Genomic DNA, 17,251 nt, shown 5'->3' with positions numbered 1-17,251 from the left:
CCAGTGGTCTGTGTTTGTCCTCAGCTGTTAGCAGCTCAGGCAGCTTGAGACGGTAAGGATGGGGATGGATGCACTGCCTACAAGGAAGCCCTTCATCTTCTCGGAAGGGAGAGGTTTTGTGTTTTTTGTTGTTGTTGCTGTTTTTGGCTGATAAGTCATTTTTACTCTTGGTAAAAAGAAAAATTTTCAACTTGTACAAAAAGGCATACTTGAAGTTTCCTTCCCCAGCGGCAATCCTAACAGCTTCATGAGCCTTCCCAGAGATAATCATACCATACATTTGTAATATCTAAGCCTTTAAATAGATATTCTCCTGGAATGTGAAGTCAAGTGGGCCTTAGAAAGCATCACTACGAACAAAGCTAGTGGAGGTGATGGAATTCCAGTTGAGCTCTTTCAAAATCCTGAAAGATGATGCTGTGAAAGTACCACACTCAATATGCCAGCAAATTTGGAAAACGTGGCAGTGACCACAGGACTGGAAAGGGTCAGTTTTCATTCCAATCCCAAAGAAAGGCAATGCCAAAGAATGCTCAAACTACCAAATTGCACTCTTCTCACACGCTAGTAAAGTGATGCTCAAAATTCTCCAAGCCAGGCTTCAGCACTACATAAACTGTGAACTTCCAGATGTTCAGGCTGGTTTTAGAGAAGACAGAAGAACCAGAGATCAAATTGCCAACATCCGCTGGATCATGGAAAAAGCAAGAGTTCCAGAAAAACATCTATGCCAGGAGCCAGTGTGAGGAATTCCATCTGTGACAAGGTCATGTGGCAAAAGCTCTGATGGCAAGGCTAATCAGACCTCAGGTTTTCCCCCTGGAATTTCCTGAGCATCCACCACTCCCCCCCCCCCCCCCCAAAATAAGAATCTGCCTGCTTTTCCACTCTTCTGATATTCTCTGGAAAAAGTCAAATCAGGGCTTTAGTCTTCTGCATTTGAAAGGGATGTTTCAGTTAAAACCCCTCTGATAGCTCTCTAGCTTGCCTAACAGGTTCCCCAGACCTCTTACAGCTTGTGAATTGCTTAGACCCCCAACCGCGAGAGCCGCAAAGCTTGAAAGCAATCTTAAAGATACAGAGCCTTTTCTAAAGAGTTTAAAATTATATTGGTAGAGGGTTTTCACTGTTGACTCAATGACTGCTGCCAGGCCTCCATATTCTTTATCTTTTAGGCACCTGGAAGGATGTTACTCAATGTAAGCAGGATGTAGAAAAAGATACATAGTAGTTTTGATGTTAGCAACACTAGGATTTTGAGTTAATTGCTTCTCTTTTGCTGTACATCACTGTACTCCCTCTACTTGTTATAAGTTGCTGTATCTTTGCTGTGTAAGAATGTAACTTTATTTAGTGCTTTCTGAGAGTGGCACCAGACCTTGGGAAGATCAACACAAATAAGTCTTCTGGTTGACAAACCCTTATCAGAAAAAAGGCTGTAAAATGTTAATTGGCCCTTTTGACTGGAAGATGATGTAAATTACCTAAGACTTGTGTATACAATTAGGTATGCAGAGAGAAAAGCCTGGTTTTGATAAGAGTCTGGACTGCTAACGCTGCATAACTTTGTGTTACCCATTGATCTCCATGTTTTATCAAAAGTATAAAAGGCCTGAACAATAGAGGACAGAGCCAGTCGCTGGACTGGTTTCCCCCATGTCTCTCTCTTTTTCCTCTCTACTTCAGGCTGAATTCCCGTCTGGGGCACAGAGGCTCACCAAGTCTACTTACTTGCCCTGGCTGTTAAGACCCACGCGAAAGGGAGCCTAAGGCAAGGCACTCTTAGATATTCAAGCGAGCACCGGTGGCTCCACGTAGATGATGCAAATTCCTTGTCTGGAATTTTATTGGTCTTCCATGTAATCCAAGTTATTCAGCCCTCTTTCTCCACTTAATTTTCCTACTACACTGTTGTTTCTTAATCTAATCTTTTATCAATAAATAAACAAGTCTTTCCTCGCCAACGCCATCCACCCTTCGAATTCCCTGGATCCACCGGGGCTGGACCCCGGCACATCTATTTCTGCTTTATTGACTATGCCAAAGCCTTTGACTGTGTGGATCACAATAAACTATGGAAAATTCTGAAAGAGATGGGAATACCAGACCACCTGACCTGCCTCTTGAGAAACCTGTGTGCAGGTCAGGAAGCAACAGTTAGAACTGGACATGGAACAGACTGGTCCCAAATAGGAAAAGGAGTATGTCAAGGCTGTATATTGTCACCCTGCTTATTTAACTTATATGCCAAGTGCATCATGAGAAAGGCTGGGCTGAAAGAAACACAAGCTGGAATCAAGATTGCCGGGAGAAATATGAGTAACCTCAAATATACAGATGACACTACCCTTATGGCAGAAAGTGAAGAGGAACTAAAAAGCCTCTTGAAAGTGAAAGAGGAGAGTGAAAAAGTTGGCTTAAAGTTCAACATTCAGAAAACGAAGATCATGGCATCTGGTCCCATCACTTCATGGGAAACAGATGTGGGGACAGTGTCAGACTTCATTTTGGGGGGCTCCAAAGTCACTGCAGATGGTGACTGCAGCCATGAAATTAAGATGCTTACTCCTTGGAAGGAAAGTTAAGACCAACCTAGATAGATATTCAAAAGCAGAGACATTACTTTGCCAACAAAGGTCCGTCTAGTCAAGGCTATGGTTTTTCTAGTGGTCATGTATGGATGTGAGTTGGACTGTGACGAAAGCTGAGCACCGAAGAATTGATGCTTTTGAACTGTGGTGTTGGAGAACTCTTGAGAGTCCCTTGGACTGCAAGATCAATCGTTGGTGTTCTTTGGAAGGACTGATGCTAAAGCTGAAACTCTAGTACTTCAGCCATCTCATGGGAAGAGTTGACTCATTGGAAAAGACTCTGGTGCTGGGAGGGATTGGGGGCAGGAGGAGAAGGGGATGACAGAGGATGAGATGGCTGGATGGCATCACCGACTCGATGGACCTGAGTCTGAGTGAACTCCGGGAGTTGGTGATGGACAGGGAGGCCTGGCGTGCTGCAATTCATGGTGTCACAGAGTCGGACACGACTGAGCAACTGAACTGAACAAGCCTTTAAAACGTGCACATTCCTAACAATCTAACTTGGGGTTCTTTCTGTAAGCATGTGAAAACGGTGAGTCTGGGATTTTCCTGGTGGTCCAGTGTTTAAGACTGCGCTTCCACTCCTTGGGGTCTGGGTTCAATACCTGGTCTCCATCTTGTGTGGTGACCATTATTTACTGAACTGAAACCCTCTGTTGGCAACCTTTAAGTGAAGCCTAAATGAACAGCACTGATCATAATCTACTACTGAGGGTATGTGCTACTGGATAACTAATTATAACTTGAAATTATATATGACAAACTACAATCACAATTTTCCCCTGGCTTCATCTAATTGTCAAAGGGAACTGTGATTCAGAAAAGGAAAAGAACCGTCATTCTACAGGGTACAGGCTGTTTCTTACAACAGAGTTAACTTATCTAGTATTCTTTCTGTTCCCTTGAAGGGTTCATCTCTCCAGTACCATTTTCCACATCATTGTAAAGAGTCGGGATATAGGTCCAGATACACCCTAATTTCAAAAACCTGAAATCTCAGCTGGACAATTTTGGGAAGATACTCCATCTTTCTAACCCTCCATTTCTTTATCTACAAAATGGGGATTACAGTACCTGCCTCATAGGAGTGTAGTGAGTTGAATGAGACAGTGCTCTCAGTACACAGAATGCCTGGTGCACAGTTGGGGCTCAATAAATGACATATTTTCATTCTAGGACATTGAAAGAGAACCTCTAGTAAGAGTTTCTCTACTCCACATCCAGCTCCTCTCCAAGCACTGAGATACGTTTAAGTATATATGGCAGTGCCAAGCTAGTAGGTGACATAGACTGTGCTACTGAGGGAAGAAACAGAAAGATGTACAATTAGACTGGTCTCAACGCTTCCCAAAATACTTCCTCCATTTGGTACTTTCTTTATGGAAAGCTAATGAAGAAGGGAGCTGTAAAAAAAAAAAGGGAACCTTGGCTAACAAGGACGCTTAGACCCCCAGCTTTTCCCTTCTTTAATGTACAAATGACAAAGTTTTAAAGAATGTTTTTTACAAAGAGAAGAGAGACCAAGCCAGGATGACTTCCCAGAAGGAAGAGATCTAAGAGCTGCCCGATGAACTTCCTCAGCTCACCACGGCTACTTCCTCCTCTTGTACCTATGAAGAAAATGAGCAGGGTAAATAAATACCAACCCACAAGTCCAGACAGGAAGGAGAAGCTCCTTTCCCAGAAAAGCTTTATTCTCTAACCCCACTTGTAGCCTCCAGCCCTCCAAAACTGTAAACATTACCTGGATTTAGATTTAAAGTTTCCTCCTCGTCTCTCGTGGGGCAAGCCCAATTTTTTTCTTTCTTCAAAGGAGGGGCTGGGAATGAGAAGACAGCAGGATGGTGGACAAGCGGGCAGTGTCTCACCATCCCCCACCACCAGCTCCCACATGGAGCAGCGGCACAACGCAGATACGTCTTTAGGGTCCGAGGTTCTAAGTTTGTTTTTCCACCTGATGGTATGTGTTTATCAAAGACAGGACCCAGCTCTAAAGCAAGACTGGAAGAGGCCCTTCCTTCCTGTGTATATAAAAAACTGCTTGCATAACTTAGTCTACCCAGCTGCCAAGCCCAGCCCAGAGGATGTGGGGAGGAACAAAACATTCCAGAGCACACCACAGTCCTCTATTACTCCCCTGAGAGAAGCTATACGTCCAAACCATAATGTGCTATTTTACCTCCAAGGCAGGAGGGCCTTCACACTTCCCTTACTCTCACCCTGGGACACACAGATGAGCTCGGGGACGGGGCAGATGGGAGCCCTTGAAATTATATATAGGCAGATACTGTGGGTTAGGATTTTTTTTTTTTTTGGTTTCCCAGTGCATGTAACAGTTAACGTCTATACTATACAAGAATCTATTTAAACTGTGCAATAACATTATGTCTAAAAAACAATGCCCATATCTTAATTTAAAAATACTCTATTGCTGGGAATACCCTAGTGGTCCAGTAATTAGGCCGTGTTGCTTTCACTGCTGGGATCCAGCTTCGATCCTTAGTCAGGGATCTGAGATCCTGCAAGCCATGTGGTGCGGCCAAAAAAACACATAAAAACTAAATAAAAATAAGAAAACTCTATTGCTAAAAAATAAAAAAACGCTAGCCTTCATCTGACGACACAGGGTTGCTACACTAAGTACAATAAAATGAGGTATGCCTATATTATTAATCTGTAGGTATATGAGAATTAAGAGTGGGGAACAAGGGAGAAGATTCATAGCTTTCATCAGAAAACCAAGAGCTCCATGATGACTTAAAACCCTACCCAGCTCGATACTGTTTCAGGGCCTTCTTGCTCGTGTTGGTGAGTTCTTCATCAAATACTGATTTCTTCACCTGCTTCTGCTTCTTTGCTGCACACAGAGAGAATGGGTTAGATAAGGCTTCTTTGTCCCAAGCTCCTAAATCCCCTAATGCTCAAGCTTCGCACTTTAGTGGATGCTCTGGCTTGATGTTTTATTGACATGGAAGTGACACACCAGATCCCAGCAGAAAAGGGAAAAGGAATCAAAATTACCAGGTGTGTGTGGGGGGCGGGGTGGGGGCAGGATGCTTAACGACTCCAAAGGTGGAATGGACCACCTAAACATAAAAGTGTCTCCACATCATTCTACCCTGAGCCACTCCTCCAACAGCAGCTTGCGGAGATCTAGGCTCCAGAAACAAAAATGTTAGTTGGTCAGTAACGTCCAACTGTTTGCAGCCCCATGGACTGTAGCCCACCAGGCTCCTCTGTCCATGGGATTCTCCAGGCAAGAATACTAGAGTGGGCTGCCATTCCCTTCTTCAGGGAATCTACCCAGCCCAGGGATCAAACCCGGGTCTCCTGCATTGCAGGTGGATTCTTTACCATCTGAGCCACCGGGGAAGCCCAAGAATAAGAAAGAGTGGGGTTCAAATCCTAGCTGTCCCCACTAACCATGGGGTCACTTCACCACTTGGAGCCAATGAAGGACAGCTGTACATGCAGGCATCTACTCAGTACTCAAAAGATGTGGGCCCTTGTCATCGTCACCCCTCCTGTTTCCTCCCTGACCACAAGCACAGGTTTCAGAGAGATCCCTCCTACCAGCTCCTTCAAGGCTCCCCGCCTACCTACCAGGCGCCCTCACTGGCTCCTCTTCAGGCATTGCTCGGGCCCGCTTGGCTCTGCGGTTCCTCTTGGCCAGCCGCTCTGCAAACATCTGTGCCTTGAGGATTTCAAACTGGGATCTCTCCTCTGCCTGGGGAGAAAGATGACATGTATGTATGGAACAGACGAGGCAGCCCTGACCCAGGTCCCCAGGCAGGGATCCACCTCCAAAAGGGAGGCCACTCACTGTCATCTCCCCCTTTTTTTTGGCTTCCTTCATAAACTTCTTCCTTTTCTTCTTTCCTCTTAAGGCTAAGTCAAACTCCTGCAGAGCCTTGGCAACTAGGATGACAAGAAAGCATGAAATTTCAGGTATTGTTTTATAAAATGTTTTTTTTTTAAACTCACAGTAAGTAAACATATTTTAAAGTGATACCTTTGAGGGCTTAAAATGAGAAGAACCAACCACTTCTTCTGGTGGTTACCTCCATCTCACTAAATAACATGTTTATTCCACTATTTCTTAATTAATCCACTTGAGACATTCATTATCTATCTGCCTCTTATTATGAAAGACATACACCCCATACCTTCCCACAATACAGTTTTAACCCTATTTATAACAGAGACTTAACATACATACAGACACCTTAATGTTTGGTCCAATCACATAAAGGCAGTGTTTCTTAAATTCCTGGCACAACCTCTTTGGAGGGTAATTGTGCAACCCCTAACAAAATAATAAATACACATACCCTCGGACATACAATTTCACTTCCTAGAACTTACCTTGCAAATCAAATATGCTTGCTTAATTGTGAAATGACATCTCAATAGCTATTCACTTGTTTATAATAGCAAAAGATAGGAAACAATCTCAGTGTCCCTCAGTGGAAAAGTAATAAACTATAACCCACCCATATGATGGAGAAGACCACAGTCATTAAAAAAAGAAAAGGCGGCTCTGTATGTGCCTATGTAAAATGATCTCTAAACGACAAAATAAGTGGAAAAAACCAAGGTGTAGAACAACGTGAATTCATCTGTTTTTAAAAGGGAGAGAGAAAGGAATATATATATATATATATATATATCTAAATATCCAACTTTTTTTTTAATTGGGGCAAAATATATATAAACTTTGCCATTTTACCATTCCTTAACGTACAATTCAGTAGGATTAATGACACAATATTGTACAACCATTGCCATCATCTGTTTTTAAAACTTTCATCATCCCAAACGGAACATTAAGGAGCAACTCCTTGCCCACAATGTCTAGTAAGTTCTAGAAAGTTCTGTGCCTCTAGGTACCTCACATAAATGGCATCATAAAGATTTGTCCTTTCACGTCTGGACCACTTCACGTAGCATGTTTTCAAGGTTCATCCTTGCAGCGTGTGCCAGAACTTCATGCCGGCTGAGTAACACCCCACTGTACGCATATACCGCATTTTGTGTCCCCACACATCTGCTGATGGACACGGCTGTTTCCACCCTTTGGCCACTGTGAGTAATGCTTCAGTGAACACTGGCACACAGGCATCTGTGTGAGCCCCTGTTTTCAGTTATTTAGGGCGTAGGCCTAGGAGTGGAACCACGGGGCCTGATGGCAACGCCATGTCTGGCTTTTGGAGGAACCTTCCCAACATACTTTTTTCCTTCTTCCTCTCTTCCTTGGTCTGGAACCAGCTCCTCTCAGGCTCAGGGTTTGGGGCCTCCTTCCCTTTCTCCAGGAGCCGCTGAGCTGTGTTGATCTGTGGGGACAGCAGAAGAATGAAACCCACATCTGATAACACAGAACACGGCGACTGCAAGAAGCCACGGCCTGCAAACGCCTGGGGCTGTTGGTACGTTTGGCAGACACAGCCCATAGGAAGGCAGACCAGCAGGGGCCTGTGTGGTCTGCTCACTGAGCAGCCTCACCTGGGCTTCTGACTTTTGCATCTCTTTCTCCTCAGCCTCTAACTGCAGAACTGCATACACATCTTTCTCCATTTTCTCAATCTTATCCCGGAATTTGAGGATGACATCTCAAGGGAAAAGAACAAAAAAGATTTTAAAATAAAGATGAATATGGTGTAACTGATTAAAACAATGCAGGGTGGGTATTTAGTGACAAAACTGTGTGACTTCTCTGCCTAATACCTCCCCAAAGGCTTTCTGACGCTCCTGGAATAAAATCTGAATTCCTCAGCGTGGCCCTTCCTACCTCTCTGACTTCTGTCTACTGCTTGCTCACACGCTCTGGCCCTCTGGCCCTCCTCTTCCACTCACACACCAAGTGTGTCCCTGTCTCTGAGTCTTTGCCCTGGATTTCTCTGCTTGGCACACGCTGTCCCCAGACCACCCCCACCTCATTCTTATCATCCAGGACTCAGCTCAAATGCCATCTGTTCAGAGTCCTTTCCCAACAGCTTTTCAAAAATAGTCACTTCTCCTGATGTTGTCAATCACATCTACTATTGGCTTATTTACTGTGCCTCTTTCTCATCAATGTCAGCTGCTTTGTTACTGCTGTATCCCCAATACCTAGAATAAAGAGCAATAGACTGAATGAATCAAGTGAAAAAAATTTTAAATGAAAGGGAAAAAAAAAGGACCCATGAATGGGAAAAAAGGTCTGAAAAGATGTACATCAAATGCTACAAGCGGTAAGCTCTTTCATATGCAATTACATTTTTTAAGACATTTTTTTTTTGATGTGGACTATTTTTAAGGTCTATTGAATCTGCTACAATCTTGCTTCTGTTTTATATTTTGGCTTTTGGCTGCAATGCATGTGGGATGTTAGCTCCCTGACCAGGGATCAAACTCACACCCCCTACCTTGGAAGGCAGAGTCCTAAGAACTGAACCACTGGGGTGTGTGCGTGTTCAGTCACTTCAGGCATGTCTGACTCTTTGTGATCCATGGACTGCAGCCTGCCAGGCTCCCCTGTCTGTGGAATTCTCCAGTCAAGAATGCTGGAGTGGGTAGCTGTGCCCTCCTCCAGGGGATCTTCCTGACACAAGGATGGAACCTGCGTCTCCTGCATCGCAGGCAGATTCTTTACCACTAAGCCACCTAGGAAGCCTGGACTGCTGGGGAAGTTCCTACAATCACATTTTTACTCTTATTTGATTTACTTTTTTCCAACACTGAATGCATATTATTTTTGTAACTTAAAAAAAAAATTTGTAAGGATGTACTTTATATGACCCTTACGGATGAGAACAACAAAAAGAATGTTAACTATCCAAAAAGAATGAGTACTGACTTCCTCCTCACTCTCTGGAAGAAGAAGGGACAAAGGGTTAATGGGGGTGGCACCTTAAGAAGAAGCCTTCTCTTCCCAAAGGCTGACAAATGCTGTGAGTAAGCACTTGGGGCACAAGCCTTTCCTCACTCCCTCTCACACACAGAGAGGTGAGCGGAGACCTGCCCAGGACTCCTCAACAACGAAGTGGTGGAGCTAGGATACCGATCTGGCTCCTAACAGCAAAGCACCTGCTCTTACCCATCACCTTCTGTCCCCTGCCACGCCCTCCTGGGTCTGATTGAGGACCCTGCCCGTCCCACGCCCCACCCTAAGGCATCCTGGGCTGCTGCACCAATGCCTGCTCACCCTGGGGCAGAATGCGGGCCTTCACGGGGGCCTTGGCGGCCTTGACAATTTCCTTCAGCATCTTCCGCTCCTCTTCCCCTACCAGAGAGACCGAGCGCCCGGCCCGGCCAGCACGAGCTGTGCGCCCCACCCGGTGGACGTAATGCTTAATGGTGTTGGGCATGGTGAAGTTGATTACCTGGAAGGCCAAAGCTGAGCATCAGTCAGGTCTGGGAGCTGGCAGGGAGAAGAGGGCACAAGGAGGTAGGAGGATCCCCACTGGAAGCTCAAGGAAAGGGAAGCCTGCTCACCGTTTTGACCCCCTCGATGTCCAGTCCACGGGCTGCTACGTCGGTGGCCACAAGGATGTCAATCTGTTCGTCTTTAAAGCGCCTGGAAACAGCCACAAACATTCCTCTGAATACTCGACCCCAAAGCTCTGCAGGAGCCTGAACCCACAGCGAGAACACAAACCCTTCTGGAGTCAAGCAGCAAAGTACAGACCGTCACGGTGGGGACAGGTCCTAAATGTCAGCCTAACAACACTTATGTGCCCCCCAAACATCCCACAACATACAGCAAACATAGTTTCGTGGATACCACTTTAAACAGAAATTCCTATGAATATGGAAGCTCGGGAACCACAGAGCTAGACTGTAAAAAGTAGCACACGCAATGTCTCAGCATTCAAAGCAGCCTTTAAGAAACAACTCTGGGGCTTCCCTTGTGGTCCGATCGCTAAGACTCTGAGCTCCCAGTGCAGGGGTCCCAGGTTCAATCCCTGGTCAGGGAACTAGATCCCACATGCTGCAATTAAACATAACTGCTGCTGGTAAGTCACTTCAGTCATGTCTGACTCTGTGCAACCCCACAGACGGCAGCCCACCAGGCTCCCCCATCCCTGGGATTCTCCAAGCAAGAACACTGGAGTGGGTTGCCATTTCCTTCTCCAATGCATGAAAGTGGAAAGTGAAAGTGAAGTCGCTCAGTCATGTCCGACTCTTAGTGACCCTATGGACTGCAGCCTACCAGGCTTCTTCACCCATGGGATTTTCCAGGCAAGAGTACTGGAGTGGGGTGCCATTGCCTTCTCTGTAAACATAACTAAGCACAGCCAACTAAGTAAATTAATTTAAAAAAAAAAAAGAAAAACAACTCTCAACTGCCTATCATAATGAATAGGGACAGGTGGAGTGTTCTAAAGGATACCTCCTTGCCTACCAAGCTGATCCCATTCTGTGGGAATTAAGTAAGAAATCACATGGAAAAGCACAGGGCCTGGCAAAGTAAATGCTCAAGAAATAGCGAATGGATTCGATTCAGGACTTCGCTCTAGCAGACCCAGGGACATCCAGCGCTTTGGAAAGGCTGCAGAGGTCAGAACCTGCTTCTTCCTGAGTCGGAATTTCCTGTGACCCCACTCAGCAGCTCCTAGTTTCTAAGCACTGGGACAAGGGTATCATTTTCTACAAAGTCAAAAGTTCTGATTGTATCTGACACATGACCCTACAATGGTTAGGCTAGAATGTGGGGAACTCTGCTGTTTGCCCTGCCATTACGGTACCATGACCTCTGGGAGTAGTCCCCGTCTCTGGAATGAAGACAGCCCTCTCTGAAGGATGGGTGGGAGCCTCAGCCCCGGAGACTTTACCGGAGGGCCTCCAGCCGCTGGGTCTGAGACAGGTTGCCGTGGAGCTCGCCCACCTGCAGCCCCATCAGCCCCAGAAGGATGTGCATGCGGTGGGCCTGCTTCTTGGTCTGGGTGAACAGCATCACATGGTCGGTGAAGGTTCTCATCAACAGAGCTGCCAGGGAGACAAGAGTGAGCCAGCAGCCACCCCAAGCATGTCCTGCTCCTCGCCCGCAGTGTGGCTGCTGTGCCTGGGGCCACAAAAGCAAGTGAGGGCCCTGCTGTGTGGAGCTTCAACTGCAGGACAGAAGCAGGGAAGCCAGTGCCGATTCAGGGCTGGCCTCTCTGAAGAGGTGACGTTAGGCTGAAGGACGGAACAGGGTCATCTACGAGAAGATCTGGGGGAGGATTCCAGGCAGAGGATCAAGAGCAAATGTAAAGGTTCAGTCAAACACAAAGCTCAGTGGGTTTGTGAAAGCAAAAGCAAGAGGGTATGGCTAGAAAACCATGAGCTAAGGCTCTAAGGCCAGGCAAGCAGGGGCAGGTCCAGAGGATCTTAGAGGACTCGCCAGGGAACGTGGATTTCAGATTAAGAGCGATGGGAGACAGCAGAGGGGTTCAAAAGCGAAGGAACTGGGTGAATGCTTGTTAATGATCCCCTTTAATGGTCTGCAGTGTGGAGAAGAGACAGCGTGGAAGCAGACAGCCAGGTAAGAGGCTGCTGCAACAAGCGAGGTGACGTAGTGGCCTGGGCGAAGAGCCAGAGGGACCGCTGGAGGAGGTGTCCAGGAGTTCAGCAGGACATAAGGAAGGCTGGATGGCCGAAGGGAGGTGAAGGGATGAAAGAGAGAGGGGAAGCACGCCTGGTTAAAGTATGGAGCGGACGGCAGGCCCAGGCACAGGACTCGGGGAGACTGGATGGAGGAGGGGGTGCCACGGGAGAAACCAACCCTTCGGTGTGAAGCTCAGGGGAGCTGAGCACCCCACCCTCCCCGGTCCCACCCCAGGCTTTCACCTGCCACGATGGCTTCCCGGTCCCCTTCCCGGTTAGGCCGGATCCGGATGAACTCCTGCCGCAGGAAGGGGGCCACATCCGTGTTGCTATTCACAAATATCCGGACGGGATTCTTCAAGGAGACAGAGGCCAGATCTTTCACCTGCCAGCCACAAAGACAGGGAGGCTGACTGGTCTGCCGGAGGCGGGAGGGAGACGCTGCCCCAGCCCAGCCCAGGGGCCTCTGTGCTGTCTCTCCATTCCCCACAGCCCACCTCGTCCGTCATTGTGGCTGAGAAAAGCATGGTCTGGCGGTGGTGGGAGCACATTCTGATGATCTCCTTCATCTGCTCCTCAAAGTACTCGTCCAGCATCCTGGCCAACAGGGGAGGTAAGAGGTCAACAAAAATGGGCTGGGCTTGCATCTGTATCGACGAAGCACAGAAAACATAAGACAAGTGATGTTTGCCTATCATTACTAGTTACGTTTCAGGCTCACGTATTTCATTTTATGAGTGTTACTTTATCCTTTTACGAAGATTCACCAAGAATTACCATCTGGCCACATTTGCCTAATCTTTTTTCTTTTGCAGAATCATTTGCTTTTCAGTGGCAGGTATCACAACACTTGACCCCTAAATATTTCAGCACATGTTCCCTAAGGACAAGGATTCTCTCCTACACAGACACAATGAGGCTGCTGGCTGAATCCTCACCAGGCACATGGCACTTTACTGGAGTTACTCCTTGAATCCTCAACACCATGAGGTTGGGTACTTAATCCCCACTTACAAACAAAAAGGATTTGCTTTGAGAATCTAAATAATTGCTTCCCAATCTCAGGAAGTGACAGAACCAGAATCTGACCAGCCTTCCCTCTTAACCATCATGTTACAGAGAGAGAAAGAGAGCCGGATAATCTGGGCGAAGATGGAGAAAGGCACGAACATGAACAGCTGAACTGGCGAGAGCCACGTAGGACCACGTGGAGTGCATGTCCCCATCCAGGGTTGGGGCCCTGGAGACCCCAGCATTTCAGGCGTACCTGTCAGCCTCATCCAAGATGAGCACCTCAATGCTGCTCAGATGGAAGGAAGGACAGTTGTGGAGGTGATCGATGAGCCGACCTGGCGTGGCGATGAGGATGTCAGGCGCTGCCCGAAGCGCTGCTTCCTGAGACTTCACGTCCAGGCCACCTGCAGAGAGCAGAGCCCACCAGGTGGGCAGCTGAGTCATTACCATAAGGACTCGCTACCTGGAAGGACTGAGCCTTGCCACCCGCCGGGTCTCACGGCAGATGCAGAGCAAAAGGCAGGGAACAAGGCCAGCGGAGGCCCCACCTGCATGGATTTTACAGTACACTGGGAGAGATGGGTTATTTAGCTCCAACTGTACTAAATGCAAAAATCAGAAAAAGAGGATGACACAAAGGCACTTCAGAATAAAAGGAACCACAGAATAGAACGAGTCAACCATCCAAGGACTGAGATATGCAGCTGTGACACCGTCATCTTTCTAAATCACCTGTGACTTCCTACCGCATAAAGAGGGTAAAATGCAGGCTGAGTGACTATCATATAACGTCATCAGAAAAAACCTGCTCCAATTAATATTTGATTCATTATTCATGTAAGACAAAAATTATATCCCAAATTTGTTGAGTACCAAGAAAAAAAGTGTTCTCAGTATTCTGAAGTTCCATTTTGCAAGGTTCCTCCCTCCGCATCCCCCTCTCTCTACTGTGGCAACGTCAGCAGCCCCATGAAGGTTTTCCTGCACCTGTCACCCTCGGACGGTGGCGCACATCCATTCTTCCCGTGTCAGCCTTCCAGGGGAAAACGGCCCTCAGCCAGACACTCACCCACAGCCAGGCAGGTGGTGATGCTGCAGAACTGGGCCAGCTGCTTAGTGACGGAGTGCACCTGGATGCCCAGTTCTCGGGTGGGAACCAGCACCAGCACGCGGGTCACTGGAGCCTGGCGGGGTTTGTAGATCAGACGCTCCAAGACCGGCAAGGCAAAAGCTGCCGTTTTACCTGGAGAGAAAGGCAGCAGGAACGCAATGAGCAGAAAGATGTGAAACACCTCACAGGTCCAGGTGCTCACCTACGTACAGAGAGCCTACACATCTGCTCAGAGGGAAGTGAAAGAACTTAGTTTTTATAAAACTTTCTCTCTGGTTTTAAAATCACATGGTCAATGTAAAACATCTGGGAAATACAAAAAAAAATTTTTTTTAATCATCCACAGTTCAGCCAACCAGAGGTAAGCACTAACAAAACAGTATCTATATTACCAATCTTTTTTTAAATTAATGGACAGAAATATATATAAAAATATATACTTTAATGCAATAATACTATATATTGTTTAGTAACTTCCCTTTATACATATATTTTCCCATTTCTTTATGTACTCTACTTTTAAATGAGTACATCGTACTCTATTACACAATTATTTCTCCTCTATTCTATGACATGACTATATAATTAACTGCACTAGTCCACAATGTTGTAATAAACATCCCTTTTATAAAATCTTTACTCCGATGACAGGGGCCTATCATGGGAGTGCCAGGAGGTCATGGTCACAGAGACACCCTGCTAGGTTCAAATAAAAATGTCCTTCACCAGAGCCCCTAAAACCTATCACCTGTGACTACCCTATTTGAAAAAAGTAGAGTATTTAAAGAAAGAAAAGATATATATAAGCATTGTTTAGAAGGGAAGTTACTATACAGAATATATAGTGTTGTTGTGTTAAAATGTGTGTCTGCATATTTAGCAAAGTGGCCTTGTGGGCAGCCAGCCCCGAGCCTCTTCTCCGCCATGCGTCCTCCTCCTGCCGTCCCCCCGCCGCCACCCCAGCTCCCTGCCCTCAGTACCTGTCCCCGTGGCTGCACAGGCACAGATGTCCTTCCCCAGTAGCCCCACAGGTATGCACGCCTTCTGGATGGGGGTGGGCTGCTTGAAGCCCATGGCTGTGATGGCCTGAAGAAAGAAGGCGGGGCCGGACAGGAGGGGGAGGGGGTCTCAGCGTCAAAACAACAAGGCAGGTTTCCAGCGGGTTTCAGTCCCTTCCAGCCATTCAGTCCATCGTGCGTGTGTGTGTGTGGGGGGGGGGGGGGGGGGGCTGTGGGTGGGTGGGTGGATGGGTGGATGGGTGGGTGTGGGGGTGTGGGTGGATGGGTGGGTGTGGGTGAGTGGGTGGGTGGATGGCTGTGGGGGTGTGGGGGGGTGGGTGGGTGGGTGTGCGTGAGTGTGTGCGTGTGCATGCGTGTGTCTGTGTGTGTGTGTGGCTGTGTCTGTCTATGTGCGTGTGTGTGCGTGTCTCTGTGTGTGTGTGTTTCTGTGTGTCAATATTCCAGGCACTGAGCACAGAGCAGGCAACAAAAGAAACAACCCTGCCCTTAGGAATCTTAGTCTGTGAGAAAAAAACAGGCCAAAACCAAACAGCTGTGATATGAAGAGAAATGCTGTGGGGAAAGCCACAGTGGTCGAGCAGGCCAGGGAGGGCGGCAGGGAAGGGGTGAGAGTGATTTCCAGGAAGGCAGCCAGGGACGGTCTCACTGAGCAGGGTATACTGAGGAGAACCCTGAGAGAAGCGAAGAGCAGCCCAACCAGGTTTTTGGAACCATCTTCCAGGCAGTGGGAACAGCAAGTGCAAAGGCCTTGAGGAAGAAGACGCCTGACCTGTGTGAGGGTCAGTGAGGAGGCCAGCATGGCCAGAGCAGAACGGCTGCTGGGAAACATCATCAGAGGGGACCAGAAGGGGCAGGGCCGTACGTACAGGCCAGCAGGGGAACCTTTGCATAAGCGGGCTCTCCAGCAGCTGTGTGGACAAACAGAGTTCAGGGAGGCCACCGACCCAGCTTAGGGCAGAGAGCCCAGTTACGGGGCAACTGGGGAGGCCACTGACCCAGCTTAGGGCAGAGAGCCCAGTTACGGGGCAACCGCAAGAATCCCATGGTTGACGAAAGCAGCCATTACCTTCAGAAGAGGGCGGGAAAGGTTCATGTCCTGGAATGAGAGGTTTTCATCGTACTGAGATGCATCTTCAAAAAACCCTCCTGCTTCCTACACCAGAAAATCAAAAGACAAAGAGAATTCAGCAAAAGGGGCCTAAGAAAACTAAATGACCTGAAAATCCTTTCAGGTTGTAAAATAAGCTCCAAGCTTGTTTTCCAAGGGGTTGTCCAAGCCCATGCTCACCTGTCCTTTCTTCTTTTTCTTCTTCCGCTCCTTTACTTTGAGTGTATCTATGGAGAAAAAGAGAGCAAATAATCAGGGCTCACACCTACTGAACACTCAGTCAGCTAGATACTGTCCTAAGTACATTACCTGGACAGACACCTCACTGAAGCCACACAACGACCTGGGGGAGCCGCCATCACCAGCGTCACCTCACAGAAGAGGAGGCTGTGCGGCTGGGAAGGTAAGTCATTCAAATGAAGGAAGCTTACCACGTTCCAGAGACCAGACTCCCAGTCACTGTGCTGTGTAATAATGCTTTAGCTTTAGCACCCATTTCTGCAAGAAGTTATTCATGGAGCAGCCACTACGTGGGTGGACTCATCTGAGGTGGGAGACCCATCACCCCAAGTAAGTTTGAGTCACAGAAGTGCCAATAGCTGTGTGGGGCTGGAGATGAGGAAAAGAGTGAGCTTGGGACCTCCTTGGCAGCCCAGTGGTGAGAACTCATGCTTTCACTGGGGCCCAGGTTTTTCTCTGATCAGAGAACTAAGATCCTGCCAGCCATGTAGCATGGCCAAAAAAAAAAGAAAAAAAGATTTCCCTGGTGGTCCAGGAATTAAGACTTTGAGCTCTAACCCCCCCTAAAATAATTATTATTTTTTTTTTAAAAAAAAGATTG

General features: G+C 47.3%; 1 protein-coding gene across 2 annotated transcripts in view; it reads right to left on the bottom strand.

The window, feature by feature from the left end:
- Positions 1-4,046: 4,046 nt before the first annotated feature.
- The window catches only part of DDX27 (DEAD-box helicase 27), a 50,467-nt gene continuing 37,262 nt past the window's right edge, over positions 4,047-17,251 (bottom strand). For both annotated transcript variants that reach the window (XM_069548776.1, XM_069548777.1), the window contains 17 exons: positions 16,591-16,637; positions 16,369-16,455; positions 15,264-15,369; positions 14,242-14,415; positions 13,426-13,576; positions 12,656-12,755; positions 12,402-12,543; positions 11,408-11,561; positions 10,068-10,149; positions 9,778-9,955; positions 8,097-8,203; positions 7,825-7,927; positions 6,418-6,512; positions 6,198-6,321; positions 5,364-5,451; positions 4,339-4,413; positions 4,047-4,204 (listed from right to left, as the gene is read on the bottom strand). In XM_069548776.1, coding sequence (XP_069404877.1) covers positions 4,186-4,204; positions 4,339-4,413; positions 5,364-5,451; positions 6,198-6,321; positions 6,418-6,512; positions 7,825-7,927; positions 8,097-8,203; positions 9,778-9,955; positions 10,068-10,149; positions 11,408-11,561; positions 12,402-12,543; positions 12,656-12,755; positions 13,426-13,576; positions 14,242-14,415; positions 15,264-15,369; positions 16,369-16,455; positions 16,591-16,637 — 1,832 coding nt within the window. In that variant the 3' untranslated portion in view covers positions 4,047-4,185. The remainder of the gene's footprint in view (positions 4,205-4,338; positions 4,414-5,363; positions 5,452-6,197; positions 6,322-6,417; positions 6,513-7,824; positions 7,928-8,096; positions 8,204-9,777; positions 9,956-10,067; positions 10,150-11,407; positions 11,562-12,401; positions 12,544-12,655; positions 12,756-13,425; positions 13,577-14,241; positions 14,416-15,263; positions 15,370-16,368; positions 16,456-16,590; positions 16,638-17,251) is intronic.

The sequence above is a fragment of the Ovis canadensis genome, chromosome 13, assembly GCF_042477335.2.
Source record: "Ovis canadensis isolate MfBH-ARS-UI-01 breed Bighorn chromosome 13, ARS-UI_OviCan_v2, whole genome shotgun sequence".
In the NCBI taxonomy this organism is placed as follows: domain Eukaryota; kingdom Metazoa; phylum Chordata; class Mammalia; order Artiodactyla; family Bovidae; genus Ovis; species Ovis canadensis.
Note: the sequence above shows the minus strand (reverse complement) of the source record. Positions and strands in the feature narration are given on the sequence as shown.